Source organism: Sesamum indicum, linkage group LG6 (assembly GCF_026168435.1).
Source record: "Sesamum indicum cultivar Baizhima isolate 11 linkage group LG6, ASM2616843v1, whole genome shotgun sequence".
In the NCBI taxonomy this organism is placed as follows: domain Eukaryota; kingdom Viridiplantae; phylum Streptophyta; class Magnoliopsida; order Lamiales; family Pedaliaceae; genus Sesamum; species Sesamum indicum.
In genome coordinates, this window is record NC_142662.1 from 18,446,994 (window position 1) to 18,466,666 (window position 19,673).

The 19,673-nt window shown below is 33.1% G+C and overlaps 2 protein-coding genes across 4 annotated transcripts; one reads left to right on the top strand and one right to left on the bottom strand.

The window, feature by feature from the left end:
• Positions 1–7,603: 7,603 nt before the first annotated feature.
• Positions 7,604–12,796, top strand: LOC105164183 (phospholipase A(1) LCAT3). The gene is made up of 11 exons (XM_011082785.3): positions 7,604–7,962; positions 8,067–8,158; positions 9,227–9,354; positions 9,488–9,623; positions 10,141–10,192; positions 10,677–10,777; positions 10,874–11,053; positions 11,640–11,797; positions 11,903–11,957; positions 12,224–12,277; positions 12,550–12,796. Exons 1-11 carry the CDS (start codon positions 7,740–7,742, stop codon positions 12,715–12,717), a joined length of 1,347 nt encoding a protein of 448 aa, XP_011081087.2. The 5' UTR covers positions 7,604–7,739; the 3' UTR covers positions 12,718–12,796.
• Positions 12,797–14,199: 1,403 nt separating this feature from the next.
• LOC105164182 (putative sodium/metabolite cotransporter BASS6, chloroplastic) lies at positions 14,200–18,210 on the bottom strand. Of its 3 annotated transcripts, none has more exons than XM_020694165.2 (9): positions 17,973–18,210; positions 17,840–17,866; positions 17,510–17,616; positions 16,209–16,327; positions 15,666–15,859; positions 15,343–15,595; positions 14,998–15,251; positions 14,825–14,907; positions 14,200–14,724 (listed from the first exon to the last, which is right to left on the bottom strand). In XM_020694165.2, exons 1-9 carry the CDS (start codon positions 18,097–18,099, stop codon positions 14,650–14,652), a joined length of 1,239 nt encoding a protein of 412 aa, XP_020549824.2. In that variant the 5' UTR covers positions 18,100–18,210; the 3' UTR covers positions 14,200–14,649. The 3 variants fall into 3 exon arrangements, with proteins under 3 accessions (XP_020549824.2, XP_011081086.2, XP_088737044.1); XM_011082784.3 differs by having other exon boundaries at positions 17,510–17,601; positions 17,973–18,208; XM_088880918.1 differs by lacking the exon at positions 17,510–17,616 and having other exon boundaries at positions 17,973–18,086.
• Positions 18,211–19,673: the final 1,463 nt, after the last annotated feature.

Consider the following 19,673-nt stretch of genomic DNA (forward strand, 5'->3'; position numbering starts at 1 on the left):
AAATGGCTAAACACACCAAAATCAGGGTTCAAAACTATAATATTTTGTAGTGGTCGCTGGCAACCAATTCAAGAATTGGTTAGAAGATCATAACCACCCAAGGCATTTATCAGATTTTATCAATCATCCACTCATTTTCTCTCACTATATCCCATCTAGTAAAGTAAATCAATCCAAGACCACTCTTGCGAACGAGATATATTCAAAGAAAAACAGAAGAGGGACAATGCACTCTCTCCAGTCCTGTTATTGCTCTTCATTTCAATAAATACTCTTTCATATCAGATAAACAAAAATAAGAATACACATCTATCAAGCACACAAAAATATTACAAAGGACATAAATAGACCACAAAGACACACAATACTTGTAATGAGCATAAAATGTTGCGAAACTATGGTGACATCCTACACGAGAAAAAGGGTTGTGTAGATAGAAATGAAGACTTAGAAATTGAAGGAGAATGACAAATGTAAAAAGACGCAGATGAAATTCGTTGGGGCAGAAGATAAAAGCAACACCTCACTTCTTCTATGTTCAAAATGGATGTAAAACATGTTTTACCGTGACCCCCCCCCCCCCACACACACACCCACACCCACACACACACACACCGCACACGCACACGCACACACACACACACGCACACCCACACACACACACACCCCCCCCCACACACACACAAAATTAAAAAAGACGCACAGATAAGGAAATGAAAAAGCCATAACAAGGCGGGGGCATCATTCAGCAAAACTTCTCAAGCTTGTGGTCGATAAAATTGAAAAAGAAATGCAGTACCTAATTAGAACATATAAAAATAGGCAAAATTTCACTTTTGGTCCCACTAAATAGGGCCATTCTCACTTTTGGTCCCGCGCTTTAGGTGCTCAACACTTATAGTCCCAAAACCCTAATTTTTTAACACTTTTAGTCCCACACCGTTAAAAACTGACGGAAACGTCACGTGACACGTCACGTGCCGTTAGTCAGCTGGTATGGTCCATGTTGGTCAACGGCAAAATATCACTTTTGGTCCCACTAGATAGCGTTATTCTCACTTTTGGTCCCACGCTTTACGTGTTCAACACTTGTAGTCCCAAAATCCTAGGGCCCGTTTGGTTGTGTTTTCATTTTCAATTTCCAACATTTGAAAATAGGTAGAAATGCTTTATTGATTTTTGTGCGAAAACTGATAATATATTTGGATTAGTTGTTTCCAAATGTAGGTATATATGTGTGAGAATGTTGAATATATATATATATGTATTTTTGATGTGACAGAAATTGGTTATAAGGGTTGACCAAATTAATTGAACATTTGTGTCTTTTTCTATTCATATTTATGTATAAATATATACATATATATTGTGAATGCCAAATAAAAATGTGAAGAATATACTTTATTCAATACTTTATTTAAATAAGTTAGGTCTAAATTAAATAAATAATTTAATATGACCAAGACATCAACAATATAATTCTGTTTATATTTTCAATTTCAATTAAAATATTTTTTTTTATTTTATATATCAATAAAATAGTATTTTATATTAAGGTGCAATATAAATTTTTTAACATCTTTAGACCCACTCCGTTAAAAACTGACAGAAACGGCATGTGACTCATAGGGGTGGCAGATGAGTCGAGCCGGCTCGACTTTGAGCTCGAGCTCATGTTTACTTGTTCACCGCTCGCGAGCTGGTGAATTTTTTTTTATATATATTTTTTAATTTTTTTATATATTTAATTTTATATTTAATATTTGATCAGTTTTATAATCTAAATTGATCGTATATTATAATTTTTAATCAATATCATACATTTTATTTTGTATAATAATAAATTATGATACTTTTATTTATATATTTAATCTTTATACAAAAATAAATCTAATCAACAACTTAGCAAATTATAATATTTTTTTATAATTAAAATTATTATTTAATATGATATATAGAACTTTATGTTATATTTTAATATATATTTGTATTATGTTAATATTTTTTAAATTGACAAGTAATTCACTTATGATTCTTTATTATTTATAAATTTATGTCAAAATTTAGTAATTCTTATGAATTAATCTAAAAATCATAATAATAATAATAATAATAATAATAATAATAATAACAACAAAAATAATAATGATGATGATGATGATGGTTGAACAATTCTAATTATTATTTTTATTAGATATATAATGAGATTAAAAAGTTTAATCAATAATTACGATATCTTAAAATTTGGGCACCCGATTCATACGAAATTTAAATATATACAAGATTGTGTCTATTAGATCATATCAGACGGTATGATTTAAATCACATGGCCTAATTCAACGATACACCGTCTTGAATGATTACTCTTATGTTTCGATATCAGATGATTTGGGTGTGTTTTTAGCATCTTGTTTAATTTTTTTTCTTGGGTTTGGGTGTGTTTTCAGGGGACAATGATTTGTTTATTTCTTGTTGTTGTTGTTTGGTTTTATAAAAGAGTTGTAATGTTGTATGGAAGACCATTATCGATTAGCAAAATTTCTGAAAAATTTTGTATGTAATGTTGTAAAATTCCTCTCCTTCCCACCTCTATTCTTCTGCAATTTCTGGAACAAAATCGAGCTCGAGCTCGAGAAAGCGAGCTCGAAAATAATGTATCGAGCTCGAGCTCGAGCTCAAACAAAGAACCCTCTCACACTCAGTTTCTTTTTCCTTCCCAGCCTCATTCATGGCGGCTCTTAGGCCTCTCTGTCTCTCTGTATTTTACCATACCAGTGGTATTTGACTGAGAAGTTGCAAGATTGGTCCAGAGGATGACTCAATGAACACAGCTCAAACAAAGAACCCTCTCACACTCAGTTTCTTTTTCCTTCCCAGCCTCATTCATGGCGGCTCTTAGGCCTCTCTGTCTCTCTGCATTTGCATTCTTCTCACTCTCACTCACTCTGCTTCAGATGTTGAGTTGCTTTTGATGAAGATTAAGCTTTCACTGCAAGGAACCGCCGAGAACTTGTCGTTGTTGTCCTGGAATGTCTCAGTCCCACTCTCCATTAGGGTTTTGGGACTACAAGTGTTGAAAACGTAAAGCGTGGGACCAAAAGTGAGAATGACCCTATCTAGTGGGACCAAAAGTGATATTTTTTCATTGACCAACATGTACCATACCAGTTGACTAACGGCACGTGACTTTCCGTCAGTTTTTAACGACGCGGGACTAAAATTGTTAAAAAATTAGGGTTTTGGGACTACAAGTGTTGAGCACCTAAAGCGCGGGACCAAAAGTGAGAATAGCCCTATTTAGTGGGACCAAAAGTGAAATTTTGCCTATAAGAATATATTCCTTGACATCATGATCTCAATAGAAACCTGCTATACCAGATCATAATTTTCAGAGAGGTTGATCCAGAAACTAGATGATATTAATCACAAAATCATTGCCCTAATACAATTACATATATAAAACACACTGAAAAATGTTGCAACCTTCTTTGCCCAATAATAGCACTGGGTTCAAAAGAGCAATAATAGTTAAGCTCTTCTTGATGCTCACAGGCAGGCTTCCCCAAAGCTTCGAATAACAACCAACAAGTAAAACAACTTTAAACTCAATAACATTCCAAAGCATTACTGTAGTATTTCAACTAACAGGATCGATCACATGTCGAAAATACACATAGAATACTCAGTAAATATCAGAATTCTTATAACCAGAAGAACAAAGCAATTAAAATGATACATTACATCAAACTGAAAAACAGTAGAAAAATTACATAAAACCCCCCTGTGTTTTAGAAATTTAGCTAAATCCCCCCGTGTCAAAAGAATAGGCAACCCCCTATGTTTTCCAAATTTTTGCATACTCTCCCATTCCATTAGATGAACCCTAACGGCGTTAAATTTTTGCTAAATTGATCATTATACCCTTCTTATAACAACCATTGATATTTGAATGTAAAAAATAAACGGTCCAGATCTAAAGTAATTGAAATATATTTTTATTTATATTATTTATATATACAGTATACATATCGTATATATTATATAGACTATTTCTTTCCGAATCTTCTCTGTATGACTCCGTCGTCGTCGGAAAAGAATTTCCAACCATGGATTATACCATTGAAATCCTCTTCTCAAAACGAACATATACATACCATCAATTTTAACTTTCATTGACTGAAAAGACTGGGCTTCGAGGACGATCGTCAAAGCTTCTTGGCTTCAATTCGTCGTCGTCCGGACGAATTCTGACCTGGGATCACCACCAATAGACTCACCTCGACCTGAAAATTCGAAGGAGACCAACCTTGCTCATTTTCATCAAGTTTTTGTTGAGATCCAAAACTTTTAAGTTTATTTCTGCCGTGATGTTTGTTGCGTCGATTTGCCACCGTCTTGATGAATCACGGTCTGAGACTACCACCGTTAGACTCCTTTCGTTGAGACGATTCCAACGAGACCAAGATTGTTAATTTTAATCACCACCGGCGACTCGTCGGCATTGGAGAAGACGACAGAGAAGAATTAATAAATAAAAATTAATTAATATATTTAATTTAACAAATTTTAAAAAAAATAAAAATATTAAATATTTAATTTAAATATATAATAATAATTAAATATAATATTTTATATACGTTAAAAATTTGATATAATCTTTAAGTATTTTTGTATTTATTTAGTATATTTTATAAAAAAATATTAAAATATATTTAAATTAAATAATAATTTAGTAAAGTATTTAATTTAATAAAATATTAAAATAATAAAAAAATAAATGCTTAATGTAAATATTATTAATAGTTTTAATATAATATTTTATATAAGTTAAAAAAATTGATATAAATTTTAGGTATTTTTATATTTATTTAGTATATTTTATAAATAAATATTAAAATACATTTAAATTAAATAATAGTTTAATTTGATTAATAATATAACATTTTATAAAAGTTAAAAAATCTTATATAATTGTAGGATTGTTATATTGATTTAGTATATTTTATAAATAAATATGAAAAAATATTAAATTAAATAATAATTTAATTTAATTTATAATATATGATTTTTATTTATATTCAAACAAAAGGGACAAATTGAAAATTTGCTCACTTAAAATCCTATTTTTGTAGTATGTTTGTGAGGGGATGTTAAGATGTATATATAATGAAGGAGAAGGGTATTTTCGACAATTGCACTACCAAAAAAGTTGAAATAGGATAAAAAAAAAAGCTCTACTCTCATTTCCACCGCGTGTACAGCACCTTCCGTCAGTTTTGGACGGAGGGAGTCTTTTTTGCAGGGTTTCAAAATTCATAAGGTCTTTTATAGCTATTTATTTAATACAGGTAAGTTTTGTGCAATTTTAGTATAACACAGGGGGTATTATGCAATTTTCCCTATGCATATTTATAGCTTATTTTGAAACTTGTAGTTAAAATTTAGATGTAATAGAACGTGTGTATATGGAACTGAAGGGAGCATCATATTAAATGACCATTTTATTTAAAATTTTATTTTATTATAGAAAAAAATATTTATTATTTAATATCTCTAACATGTCTTTTTACATGCAATTAGTACTTTTTTTCTTTTTTTTGTGAAATCTGGTACGTAAAATTCTTATCTTATGAGTGAGCGGCAATAACAATGAGATTTGAAGTTACGACCTTTTGTATGGATAACTCTGATGTCATTTGTATACTATTTATTAAGTGTGATCATCTTAAAATAACTATCTTTGATCGGCAATATGTGTTTTGACTAAAATGCTCTCAATATACTTAATTTTTTTAAATAACCACCTCTTCGGTCACTTGCTTGTATCATTAATTCTTTGTATCTATGCTAAAAGGTAAAATTAGTTTACGAGATTTGATAAGTTATTCATTTTATTTTCTTTTTTTTTTCATACTTATTTGAATTTGATCCCTCATATTTCTTTTTCATCAAACTTAGTCCTTGACGTTTAAAGATTTCATTAAATTTAATTCCTACCATTAAAACTAACAAATACATCCCTTAATATTCATTTATCCGAAACTATAATTAACCAATAGGAGTAAAATTTATTTTAGTCCCTAATATTTGTGCTCAATTTCAAACTATTTATTGTCCTTTTAATTCACTTCAAATTAGTCCCTCCACTAGGTGATTTTCTGATATTACTCTTTTTTTTCTTTTTTTATATAAAAATATTTTAATACCTTATTTTTTTACTTTTAATTGCAATTTAGTCCCTTGCATATAAAATTTAAAAAATATAATTTTTTAAAATTAAAAACATTTATTTGGGCAATTATTTTTAATTAAAAGTAATTAGAGGATGGAAGAGTAATGGGGCAACATCTTTTTTCTGTTGTCAACAAAGTTCTCTATCAATCGGATGATTCAAGAATGATACCTATCATTTATTTTTCTTGATTTTTATATGTTATGATATGTAGATATGTTCAGGATTACTGAAAAATATTTAATAATAAGATGTTGAGAATATACTGCTGAGATGCTGCTCTTTCCCTTTCCTTCTTAAACAAGTATTTCACTTGACTTTTCAAATTGCAGCCGTGCCCAAACTTCTCGGAAGAAATTGTAATTTTAGTCCAAAAGTATAAAATAGTTTGCAATATTAACTTCATATTTTTTGAATTAATCAATATTAGTTTCATACGTAAGAAAAACATCGCAAAGCCAGTTATACCGTACAAAAATTTGCAATGTATGAAATTAATTTTACAACGTTTTTCGAAAGTGTAGGACTGACTTTACAATATTTTTTTAAAATTTGAGACTAATATTACCACGATGGGACTAATTTTACAATATTTTTCTAAAATATAAAACTAATTTTAAAAATTCCTAAAAAAAATAAATATTACAAATCATTCTATGTTTTGAAATCAAAATTACAATTTTCTCAATTCTGGGATTGCAGCCCTTCTTCTAAAACTTTCTTTTTCTGACAGCACCTTCTAAAACTTTCTAAGACATCAAAATAAATAGTACTAGGATGATAATAATATATGCAAAATAAAGGGAAGGGGACAACTTGCCCTTTAATTATGCAGTTCTTGATATTATATATTATTAGTATTATAAATACTTTAAATCCCCGATACCTTAAAACTTAAATAATAATATTGTCAATTTTAAAAAATATTCACGTATCTCTTTTTATTATTATTATTATTTCATACAAGAATATAAGATGAAGTAGAATACAACTATAACACGCAGTTTAATATTAGAATTATTAAACAAATAATAATTTTTTTATGTCTTTTTGCTACCAAACAAATGGATATATAGTGTGTTAACATTTTGAAAATTAAGTTCTAATATCTATACAATAAGATCAAGTTAGGAAAAATTGTTTTGAAAAAAAAAATGATGGCAAATAGATTGGCCTCATTTTTTTTAATTTCATGCCTACGAATAAGATAAATATTTTAATTAAAAAATTTAAATTCATTCATAAAATATTTTTATTAGTTGGCGTAATCTCAAGTTATTTAATCAAAATTTAGAAATAATTGTTATATTTTTAATGAAATATAATTTTATTTTCAAGAATTGGATAAGTGCCCGCTATGCAATTTTGTAGCAAAATCCAATTCCCTTGTATAAAGTAATCTTCCACCTCCAAACACGAACTCCAACTACCCTCAACTGTACACTCACAACTCAACGTAACCTGAGTACCCTACCCAGTCAGGTCATTTTCGCGGTACCTCGTACTGATGCTCCGAGACTACTGCTGCTGCTGTTGCTATGGAGCTCCGAGCTTCGACTCAGCGGACATTGCCGACCGCGACCCGGTTCTGCTTGTGTCGGGTATCGGCGGTTCAATCCTCAATTCCAAGAGGAAGAAATTCGGGTTCCAGACACGGGTGTGGGTCCGGATTTTGTTGGCTGATTTGGAGTTCAAGAAGAAGATCTGGTCTATTTACAATCCTGAAACAGGTTCTTGTTTCTGGGTTTTTCTTTTAAATGTCTTATGTTTATTGGGCTCTGTTTATCTGTGATTTTGTTGTTGTTGTTGTCGTCATTTTCTGTAATTTTTGCAGGGTATACGGAGTCATTGGATGATAGTACTGAGATAGTTGTGCCTCAAGATGATTATGGGCTTTACGCCATTGATATTTTGGACCCTTCGATAGTAAGCTTTTGTTTTTCAGTTTATTGTGTGGCTATTTGGCTTTTCTACATTTCTAGATGCTTCATGTCTGCGCGATCATAAGTTTGCTGCCACCTTTTTCGTCTTTTGATGAATTATGTGTTATTTTTCTCCTTATAAGTGATGGCTAAAGATATGATGCTTAGTTAAAGATTGAATTTGTTCTTTTTGTTTGAACTGGCTGGCAAGGAAATGGATGGTCAGACCAGAGGAAGCATAATAGTATTGAAAGAAGAAGAGAACATGTTCTAGACCTCCAAATTTGTGTAAATTTCTTGCATGGTTTTGTAGAAATGGCAATTGATGGTGCACTAGTTTGTACCAGGATAATGGGGTTAATAGTATTTTATGATCATCGTGTTGATCGATATTAATCTCATTTCTTGGGACGAACTAATTCTGCAACTTCTTTCGGGTCTGTTTTGTGATACTTGGTTGGATTCATTTTGTTTGTGTGCCCTCTAATGTCTAACTAGTGACTAGGCTACTTGATTGGCTTTAGCTGCCTTTGCCTACGGCTGCTTGGACTTTAATTTGATAAAAGAAAGGGATGTTAATTCATTTCTTTCCTCGAAATGTGGACATTGTTTCAGTGCAAGATATCCGAGGTCAGTCTTAATAATATATTGTAGGAGTGAAATCTTTAACGATAAAGGTTCTCATGGAACTGTCTTCTTAGAATGTGCTGCCAATAGCAAGGAATTCCATAGTTCCTGATTGATGGAGAAGATGCAATTTCTAGTTTAGCAGTTGTCTTCTGTGGTACCAAGTACCTTGGAAGTGACTGCTCTCTGAAATTCTTCAGTTCTCTGCCAAACAATTTACTCATGTAAAATTGTAAAACTTAACTAGTTCTCTTTGTGGTTGCAGAGATGTTCATTCATTTTTGTTTTGGAATCTGACTGAATGTTGCCGGAAAAAAAAAAACAAAAATTGATTGTACTTTCTGCAGTTACTAGTTCCAAGTTGTGATGCATTCTGGTAGCATCCAAGTCTTTATCCCCCATTCTTACAGAGCAATCTCTTATATTATCTTTCTTGACATTCCAGTTTGTAAAGTGTCTACATTTGAGCGACGTGTACCATTTTCATGATATGATTGACATGCTTGTTGGATGTGGGTATAAGAAAGGAACAACATTGTTCGGATATGGTTACGATTTTCGGCAAAGCAATAGGTAGTCAGGTTACCTGGTTTATTTCCTACTGTGATATGTTTTATTTTTCAGTCAGTGCTTGTAATATTAATCTTGCTGCCTTTTCTTTAATCAAATCTATTAGGAGTTCTACTTATTTATTTTATGGTTGCAGAATTGGTCAGTTGATGGATGGCCTAAAAGAAAGACTTGAGACTGCATATAAAGCTTCAGGAGGAAGGAAAGTTAACATAATTTCACACTCAATGGGTGGATTGCTAGTGTCATGTTTTATATCTCTATATGGTGATGTATGTTTAACTCCTTTCCTGAATTTATGCTGCCTTATATTTCACTCTGATCTTTCATCAGTTAAACAAAACTCTCCATGGTATCCCCTTGAATAAGAATCATTATGAGAGCCTGACAGAAAAATGTAGTGGTTTTGTTTTTTCATCTTCCGTTTGATAGATTATATGATATTCTCCAGATAATTTGTTTTACTCATCAAGTGCAAAATCGATTGTCCCCGGTGACAAACTTAATAAAAGCTTGACTCTATAACCTACTCACTGTTCACGAATGAATATGCTTATTTCCTACCTGCCCATGGAAAACATGAAAAGGATAATCCTAAATGTTGCCCGTTTGACTTAGTCTCATGAAACAAACAGTTTTATTTGGTCATGCAACTTCAATTACATTTGTTATATGTACATGTTTCATTTTATTTCCATGTAATTATTCTTATGATTTTCATAGACAAATTGATACTTCTATTAATGGCTTATGTGGAGGCATAATGGTGAATTAACCTTCAAAATGCAGATCTTCGCCAAGTATGTAAATAAGTGGATCACCATTGCCACTCCCTTCCAAGGTACTTTTTGCATCTTGTTTTGTATGAGTTTGGCACACACTGATTTGAAAAGGTATGATTTTCTAAACATGCTATGTTTCTGTGATAGATTGCAAAGCCACCAGATTGGGGTCTTTCATGTATCGTCTTCATTAACACATCATAAATGTACACGCACAATACCCTAATACTACTACAACATTCTAACTGATAATGAGAAGCATATTTCTTCAAGCATCGCATATCAGTTACATTATCTACAGGTGGATTAAGGTGGCTCTCTTTCATAACAGGTTCTGGGCTGGAGTTTTGAGTGTTAAACAACACATGTAGTTCTACTATATTTCTAATTCTATTTCATGACCAAAAATGTGAAAATTTCTCATGTTGCTTAACTGGATACTTTCATCAGACTGATCCTCTAGCTTCGGAATTCTGTTAGGCTTCCTCTTTACTTCTGCTGGTGAAACACCAAACTATGGAGATGCTAATTTACTTTGAACAGGTGCCCCAGGATGCATCAACGACTCTATACTTACTGGAATGCAGTTTGTTGAGGGTTTTGAAAGCTACTTTTTTGTATCAAGATGGTCAATGCATCAATTGGTAATCTTACTTGTGAAAGAAAGTTTTGTTTCTCGATATAGTTCTAGTTCCTTCTTTCTCTTGTCATTCAACTTGACCTTATTGTTATGTTCTTAGCTGGTTGAGTGCCCATCTGTTTACGAAATGTTGCCAAACCCGAATTTCAATTGGAAGAAGCAACCAGAGATTCAAGTGTGGCGAAAGCACTCTAAGGAAGAAGAAGTTTCCGTTGTCTTCGAATCATATGGCCGTTATGAATGTGTGACTCTTTTTGAAGAAGCATTAAAAAACAATGAGGTACTTATTTTTTATTCTTTTTATCAGCTAGTTGAGCAACATAGCTTGAAATTGATGAGAAATCAAGTGCTTCCGCTCTGGCTCTATCATTAATTATTTGCTTTCCAGTTATTAAGTTTAATGCTCATATTAAGCTTATTTTATCTTCTTGTGTTTTTCCTAGTAAGTATCCTTTTTCTTGACATGTGCATAGATTCCTTTATGTTTATAATAACTCCGCGGAAAATGAAACTAAAGTTTGGATCCAACAAGTCACGCATTTTTGGATGAGTCTGCTTGAGTACTGCAGCTTGTGGCTATTGTATGCCGAGACATCCACCCTCTTAGGCATCTCATCGATGGGGTTTTTATGGTCTTTCAATTGTTTCCTCTATTTATCTATTTCCTCTGTGATTATATTTCTTCAATTATATTTATTCTTTCTTAATTGCGGGGTAACTAGTAATGTATATTTCCTTTACATAACTGGGAGCTACTCTTATTCTGGATCATTTTAGCTATATCTCTGGGGTGGTTAAACAATTGGTTCAATTGTTGATCTTTCAGGTTTATGTTATTAACATTTTCATTTCTTTTCATTTTGTAGCTAAATTATGATGGAAAAACAGTGGCTCTCCCTTTCAACTTCTCCATTCTTAAATGGGCTGCTGGTACCCGGGAAGTTCTCGATAAAACTCAGATTCCCAAGGGGGTTTCTTTCTACAACATATACGGAACATCTTTCAACACACCTTTTGATGTTTGGTAGGTAACTCAATATCACGTCTCTCACTTGGAAATTTTTCCTAGCTGTTGGCAATGATAGCTTCGTTGACCTAGATATATTTACATTGTCTCTCCCACTTGCAGCTACGGTTCAGAATCTTCTCCAATCGACGAGCTATCTGAGATATGTCATACAACAGTAAGCGACCTGTGTTTTTCTCATATTATCTGGTAGCTCGAGTAAAGAGTCCAATATATGTACATACACACATATATGTATTTTTTCTGCCATTAGCAGATGCATTGTTATTAAGTTTCATTTTCAGAGTCCATCTATGTAACAACAGTGGTTCACATAATACTCATTTCTTATTACCAATTGAAATTCTGTCGTATGTTCAGCTTCATAACGACATATATGTCCTGTAAAAGTACTTATGCTCTGCGTGTCTTTTATTTGTTCAGCCAGAATACTCCTACGTAGATGGTGATGGAACTGTCCCCTCTGAATCAGCAAAGGTATGATGCCTTCTGCCCTGATCACTACTTGTACAATTTTGACAACGACGCATTTTATCGGGACCATCACATAGTACCTCATATCTAAAATTCGCTGCAGTCATGTTTTACGATACAAATTCTCATCTAAACATCTTCAGAGAAACCTTCAGAATATGAGTATAATCAGCGTGCAAACACATTGTTGCTCGGTCATAACGACATTGTGTAGACGAGCGTAGTGCCTACGTACCAAATTCTCTGTGAAATTCATATTCATCTACGCTCTGCAGGCGGATAATTTTGATGCAGTGGAAAGAGTAGGAGTTAGTGGAAGTCACCGGGGACTATTAAAGGATGAGAAAGTATTTCAGCTTATCAAGAACTGGTTAGGAGTTTCTGAAAAGACAAAAACAAAGGTGCGCCGTTCCAAGACTTCTAAAGTTATGGATGCATGTTAGCAAGTAAGAATTCTGCTGTATCAAAACTCTTTGTACTATCCCAGATATTCTATATGGATATATGATAACTTGCAAGCCACTCTCTCTCTCTCTCTTTATTTGTCTTTGATAAAATAATATGGAAACATGCAATTTCGGTCCAATTTTTTGGGGTGTTGTTACTTTTGGTCCAAAATAGCGATTAAGGAAAGTAATTCTAAAAAGTGTTATTTTAGTCCAATTACTCTTAATTTGGGTAGAATTCACCTTAAACATTTGGGAATTTTCACTATTTTGGATTAAAATAATTTAATCTTTCTTACATGCCAATAATGACATGTTAAAATAAAACATACCATTGTTGCCATCTCACCATGCTTCATATTACCCATTTTATTTTAATTTCATTTTATTCCTACCCCCACCCAACCACTCCCCATCCCCACCCCCAAATCTCACCGCCTCTTGCCGCCTACCCCGCCAGTGACCCCTGTAGAGGGGGGAGACGGCAGTCCAGAAACAGAGGGCGACCGACCTTGATTTCGACGAAGCAATCCAAAAATAGAGAGCAACATCGCCCAGTCCAATAGAGAGGGCGACCTTTTCTTAATTGAATTTTTAAAAAAGTTTTAAGAAAAAAATCAAAAGAAAGTGAAGAATTTACTTCTGAAAGTAAGAAATTTTATGCAAGTTTTTTCAATAAAAATAAATAAATAATTGGACTTTAATTTTAAATATTTTTTACTGTAAATAATATATTTTATTAAAATATATTCAAAAACTAAACAATAATTTAAACTACAGATAATTACACTCTTTGAAATTTGAAATTATCATACATAGATCTCAAATGGTTTGAAAAATTACGTCTAGTACCCTTGAGGTTTGCTCCCATCTAACAAATAGGCTCATTCGTTAGTCAAAATTTACTGAATTTATTGATTTTAACAAAAAAAATAAAAATTTATATTTACCTTCGATTGACTTATTGCAGGTCAAATAAATTTTTTCTGACTAAATTACTCTTATAAAGATGAAAATATACCTCCTCACATGCATTAATGTGTTAAGATGTATAAAGATAATTTAATCATAAAAAAAATATTTGACCTCCAACAATAATAAGTCAATCGAAAGTAAATATGAAGTTTTATCTAACTTTTTCTTTTTAATATCAATAAATTCAATTAATTTTGACAAGCAGAATTAAGTACAAAAATATACATGAGAATATTCAAAGAAGCGCAAAATTCAAAATTTATGTATTTTATTTTTTTGTTTATATCAACATTTTCGATTCAAATCCTAATAGAGATGAGTCATGTGTAAATCGAGGATTTTCAGAAGGAGTGCAAGTGTAATTCTAATTTTTTTTATTGAAAAGAAAATATAATTTAACATTTTCAGAGGGTGCTAAATATAGAGAACCCTATTTAGTATTACCTGTTTTCTTGGGTTTATTATTTTACTGGACAAATTATCGACAAAACTTGAAACGCTTGATGACCGCAAACGCATGGCTCATCGGGTTTTTGCTATGAAATCCAGCTCTTGCCCAATTCACAATCCAAAATACAATAAAAAACATGGCTCCTGATCCCTAGCAGATGATACATGGCAGGAAACATGCCTCTCAATATATAGACTACGAAAACTGAATCTTACACGGCCGGTAGCTTTTTGATAGGCACTAATTGCTTTTGCGTACCCGGCAGAAGGATATTATTACTAGAACTTTCTAGCATGGAAGAATGAACTGAACTTTTCATTTCTAGCACTTACAGAGCCATCGTACAGTAGAATAACATATTGACGAGTAGCGTTCCATGCCTCACATCGTTCCACCAAGAAGTGCTCTGATTGTATTTCCTCTCCCTTGTCCAGAACGACGGGTTGAAGTTACACTCATAAATGTGTAAATTATGGATCGTTTACGCCAATAGTTTCTTCATATCATTGGACAGCAGTTTCTTTTCTTCGAGCCCATAGCATTACGAGAGAGAATCCCATCAATGACATTATTACGGTCTGCAAAGTGACGGTAAAAATCATCACTCCATAAGAAAGCAGATCATGTTACATTGGTCCCATTTTTTGGGGTTTTGACAAAGTTCATAAATCGACTTACAGAAATAGCAGGAGGAATGCTGACGAGTGGATCTTGAAAAAACCTATTTGCAAGTGCGAGGGCCAGTAGACTGCTTTGCATGCCTGCAAGTGAGGGTGGGGTGTGGGGATCAGTTCAACTCCACCAACATTGTTATCCTGAATTGTGTTGAGAACATCAGAGGTATTAATTACCTGTCTCATAGGAGAGTGTTCTTTGCAGAGCTTTGGCATCAGGCAAATCATGGAAGACCAGACCAGTGAGAGTGAATCCAGCAATGAATGCTGACAAATGAAATGCAATCACCAGCAGCAGCACCGATATCCCAGAAGGTGACATTACCGCCTCTACGTTAATAGCAAGTGGAGCTCCAACACAAAGAGCAGTCACGAAAACTGAAAGCAGAGGCAGAAGCGGCCGAATTGCGTTACAAATTTTAGGAAAGAATCTGCAGGTGCAAGCGGATGAAGGTAAGAGATGATGTGGTATGCTAAACGAAAAAAGGGACAGAAAAGATAGCATATATAAACGCTAAATACCTATTTAAAAGTAACCCAGTTGCAATAGGAGTGACCACAATTTGTAGGATGTTGGAAACCATTCCTTTCACATCAACCGGCAGCTTTTTGCCAATAAGCAATAAGGACAAGAAGGGGGTGACGAAGACCGCAGTAGCAGTGGAAAGAGATGTCATGACAATGCTAAGAGGGGCCATTTGTGGATCAGTTAGAAAAGTGGCATAATTCGAGAGTTGTGCCCCGCTAACACAAGAGGTTAACATGATCCCAGCAGCTGAAACAAACAATATCGGAAGTTTGGTCTTATAATAAATTTTCATGAAATGATTTACAAGAAATCTCACCTAAGGAGGTTGGGAGACCAAATATAGTCATAGAAACTGTGCCGAAAAGATACCCAAGAAGGGGCTTTACAACAAACTGCCCAATATACCCAGCAAAAATGGCTGCTGGTCTACGGAATGCTTCAAGAAAATCTTTCTCGCTTGAATTAACTCCAACTGCAAACATCAGAAAGCCTAATGCTGGAGCATAATACCTGAATGTTGAACGATGATTTAAAGCATTATTATGTCACATTTATTCAAAAAAAATTACTTTTTCCTTGCACACTATTATCTCAACCAACTTTGACTCGCTTGGATCCTGCAAAGCATAAGATATATGTACTAACAATCAACCACTTCCTGGATCACCCTAATGTACCATTTAGCATTAAATTGTGATCATCTGCAATTATTGTATTTCCTAAATTAAGCCATATATTGGTAGGCTTAAGGCAATAGTCATCTTCTGTTAGTGAACAATTTTATCATTTAAAGAAATCCAACAGAATGAGTCCATGATATCATACGAACAACTTTATGATTCAAAGTGTGGTACCGGACCTGTTAGTGAACCATGTAAATGAAGGTGGGTATACAAGAGCCAAAACTGTACTTGCTAGAACCACTTGAGGTAGAAAAGAGTTTGCACCCTTCAAGACGGTCATCAAGGAAGTGCCCTCCTGAAGCAGAAACAAATTAACCAATGGGTGACCATAACCAAGTAAACTGTTATAAAGGACACATAAGGAAGGCTACATTCTAGCAAGAAGAGATATAAATATGAAAATAGTTCTTATTATCTCCATTTTGTTTCACATTTGGGAATCTAGGATTAAGTATCATTAAATAATAATTTAGCAGAGGTATATCTTAATGGATTTCATGCTTGTTTTTACTCTCTCAGGTAGATCAGATCCCTGATGATTATTTACTGATTCAAACAAATTGTCCGACGAAAATTTATGCACTCTTTTCCCAAGAGAAGTGCGAACTAATTATCTAGGACTTAAAGAGGCTGAATTTATCTTAGTGCTGCAGGCCCTGATAAACCCATCAGGAATGTCACTTGTAGCGCCTTACTAGTGATTCACTATCATATAAATTTCACCTTTATGTTTTTAAGCCAGCAAGAGGAACTACAACTATTTCAATCAAAAAGCAGAGATTCGGATTCTAAACCTGGAGCGGTTGTGGGTGAATTCTGGTGTAACACCTACTTTGAAACTCTTCCCTTCTACTCAGGCATTCAAAGTCTCTAGACTTTAACAGTTAATCTAACCACTACTACAAGTATTTCAGTCCTCAAAAGCTCCAATATGCTTTTCATTCACATGATTCAATAGCAAGCAGCCAAAGACTAAGCAGTGTTCTTTAATGCATCTCACAGAAGTAAAATTCAAATTTCCCTTTTCTTCGTTCTTTCATATGCCTAAGCACCACCTATCCCACCATCCTAAACCATTCACAAAACTACAAAGTCGCACCCTTCAGCCACAAAACTGAACCTGCAAACTCCCTAGCCTTATCTCCATCCTAATTCCTACTAGACCAAAACCTTAAGCATCCAGGAGTCATTCCACTGTTAAAACTATGCTATACATCCATTTTAGCAGGAAAATAAAAATAAGAAATGAACTATTAATCCAATATGTATGAACAGCCTAATTACTTAGTTAATCTTGAAGCAAGGTTGTGAGTAAGCAAATACTGATTAAGTTCAAACCTTGAATTACATTGTTATATCATACTCAACGGACCATGATTAAAGCTGTAAACAGAAACCAAAAGAACCACAATGAAACCACATGAACTAGACAACAAAATGCTGTTAAAGCTGTAGAAAGTATAGACATCACAAATACCTTAGGGGGTTCGGATGCGTGATTAGGATGCCATTCCGGCGATAAATTATCAGGCCCACACTTGCTGATTAATAATAATCTAGAAATCCCACCTACATTTAACTCCACTAATTTCAGAAACAAAGTATAGAACAACACCTACTCTGCAGCCTACACTTACCTGCACTAAGTATATTTAAATCCTAATACACAGTTTTGTTCCGCATAAATAACATCATAGTATCAAATCAAAAATCAGCTAATCCGGCCAACATCTAACTCCATCCACTGCCACAGAGTTCTTTCTGCAATATAGAACAAGCCACTACTACAAAAAAGAAATTAACTCACCGAAGCCTGAGTTCCTCAGACGCAATCCTGCATTATAGAACTCGAATTTAATCACAAAAAGATGAACTTTTTCACTTTTCCTCCTTTTGGGGTTTTAAAATAAGTGATTAGAAAAGGAAAAAAAAAGAAGGACCTGAAAAATGGGAGCAATCTCTCCGGAAGTAAAAAGCGGGAACTCCGGTGGGTTTGACAGGGAGATACTCCCGCCGGTGGCCGTGGAAGTGGTGACGGTGGTGCAGAAGCTTGCCGTGGGAACTCATTATTTTATTTACTCAGTCCTTGTTTCTCGAAAGTCCACTCCCCGAACTGTGGTAAGCACTTTTGATGGGCTATCCTCCGATTTGCTCGTATGAATATTCGGCTTTGCAAATATATATATTTCATACTACATTAGAGGTGAACTTTTCTATTATATTAGTACTTGTAGCATGCGATCCCCGTAAAGGAGAATTATAGTATAAGTTAGAAAAAATAATTAAAAAATATAAATATAATATAAGATGAGACAAAGAAAGAAGTTTGTTTAAAGAAATAAATATAAGATAAAGTACGAGACAAAAAAAATAAATTATAATTATCGATTTATTAAAATTATCAAAGTTTGTAAGTAAAAAGAAATATGGAGAAGTCGAGAAAAATAAAAAAAAATAATTATAAAATTATTTACAAATAATTAAAATTACTATGAATGATCAATTCTTTTAATTGAAGAAATAAATTAAAGAGTAAATTAGGTATTCAAAGTTTGTACGATAAAAAAATTTTCTTTTACAATACAGATAGATTGATAGATATCGGCAGGTAATTAATTATTCAAAAGAAATTTACCAAAAAATTATAAAAACTATAGTATATGAATAAATATTAATTGGGCCGTTCAGCTACAACTACGGCGAGTGAATGACTGCGTCTTCCACTAATGTACTCCCCAATTCACTTTAAGCATGCATTAAATAATTTTTGTTGTACTCTTTAATTTATTCCATTTCCTAAATAAAAGTTGGGCATAATAGTAATTTCATTTAATTTTAGTAACCACACAATTGTAACTTATTTAATTTTCTCGATCCACTGCTTTCATATTTTTTTTGCCCTCACAAATTTATACTTTTTTCTCACTTAACATTCTCATTTCTCTTTTAACATTCTCCTCACAAATAATAAATACGGAATAGAATTGAGAAAGAGTGTCCACCATCATGAATGATCTGCGATGCTATTTTCTTGCCAAATATATTACATATGATTTTTAGTATTCTACTCGTATGCAGGGTTTGATTAATAATATCGATACATAGAAACAAATCGAACCTTTGTATTATTCCCTTGGTGCAAATTAGAACATTGACACTTATCGTACAAAACCAGTGGAACCAATGTAAAAAGAATAACATTAAGCTCGACAATTTAATAAACAGATTGCAAAAATAACGTTAAGGAAGTATCATCAGTAATTCTGCAAGAGGGCCTGGAGAAAATACTGGATTCCAATCAAAAAGAAAAAAAATAACATAAGGATCCACAAAATTTAAAAAAAAAAAATCAACTGCTTAAGAAAAGAGTTCTTATGTTTAAAGAACTCGTTATTTGGAACAACCTTTTCAGTAAATTCTAGGAAGCCATAATCCGCAACAGATCATCAATTCTTCAAACAATAAAAAAAAAACTCGTAAACTAATCTTAATAATTAAACTAAAAAATTAACAACTGTTCAACTGGAAAAAACAATGTGACCTTTAAGTTCAGAGATGGAGAGTGAGAAATGAAAAGTGCTTAATAACTGCTCAAAATATTTTCAGTCCAATCAAGTATCGGCACCATTTCTCCCCACATC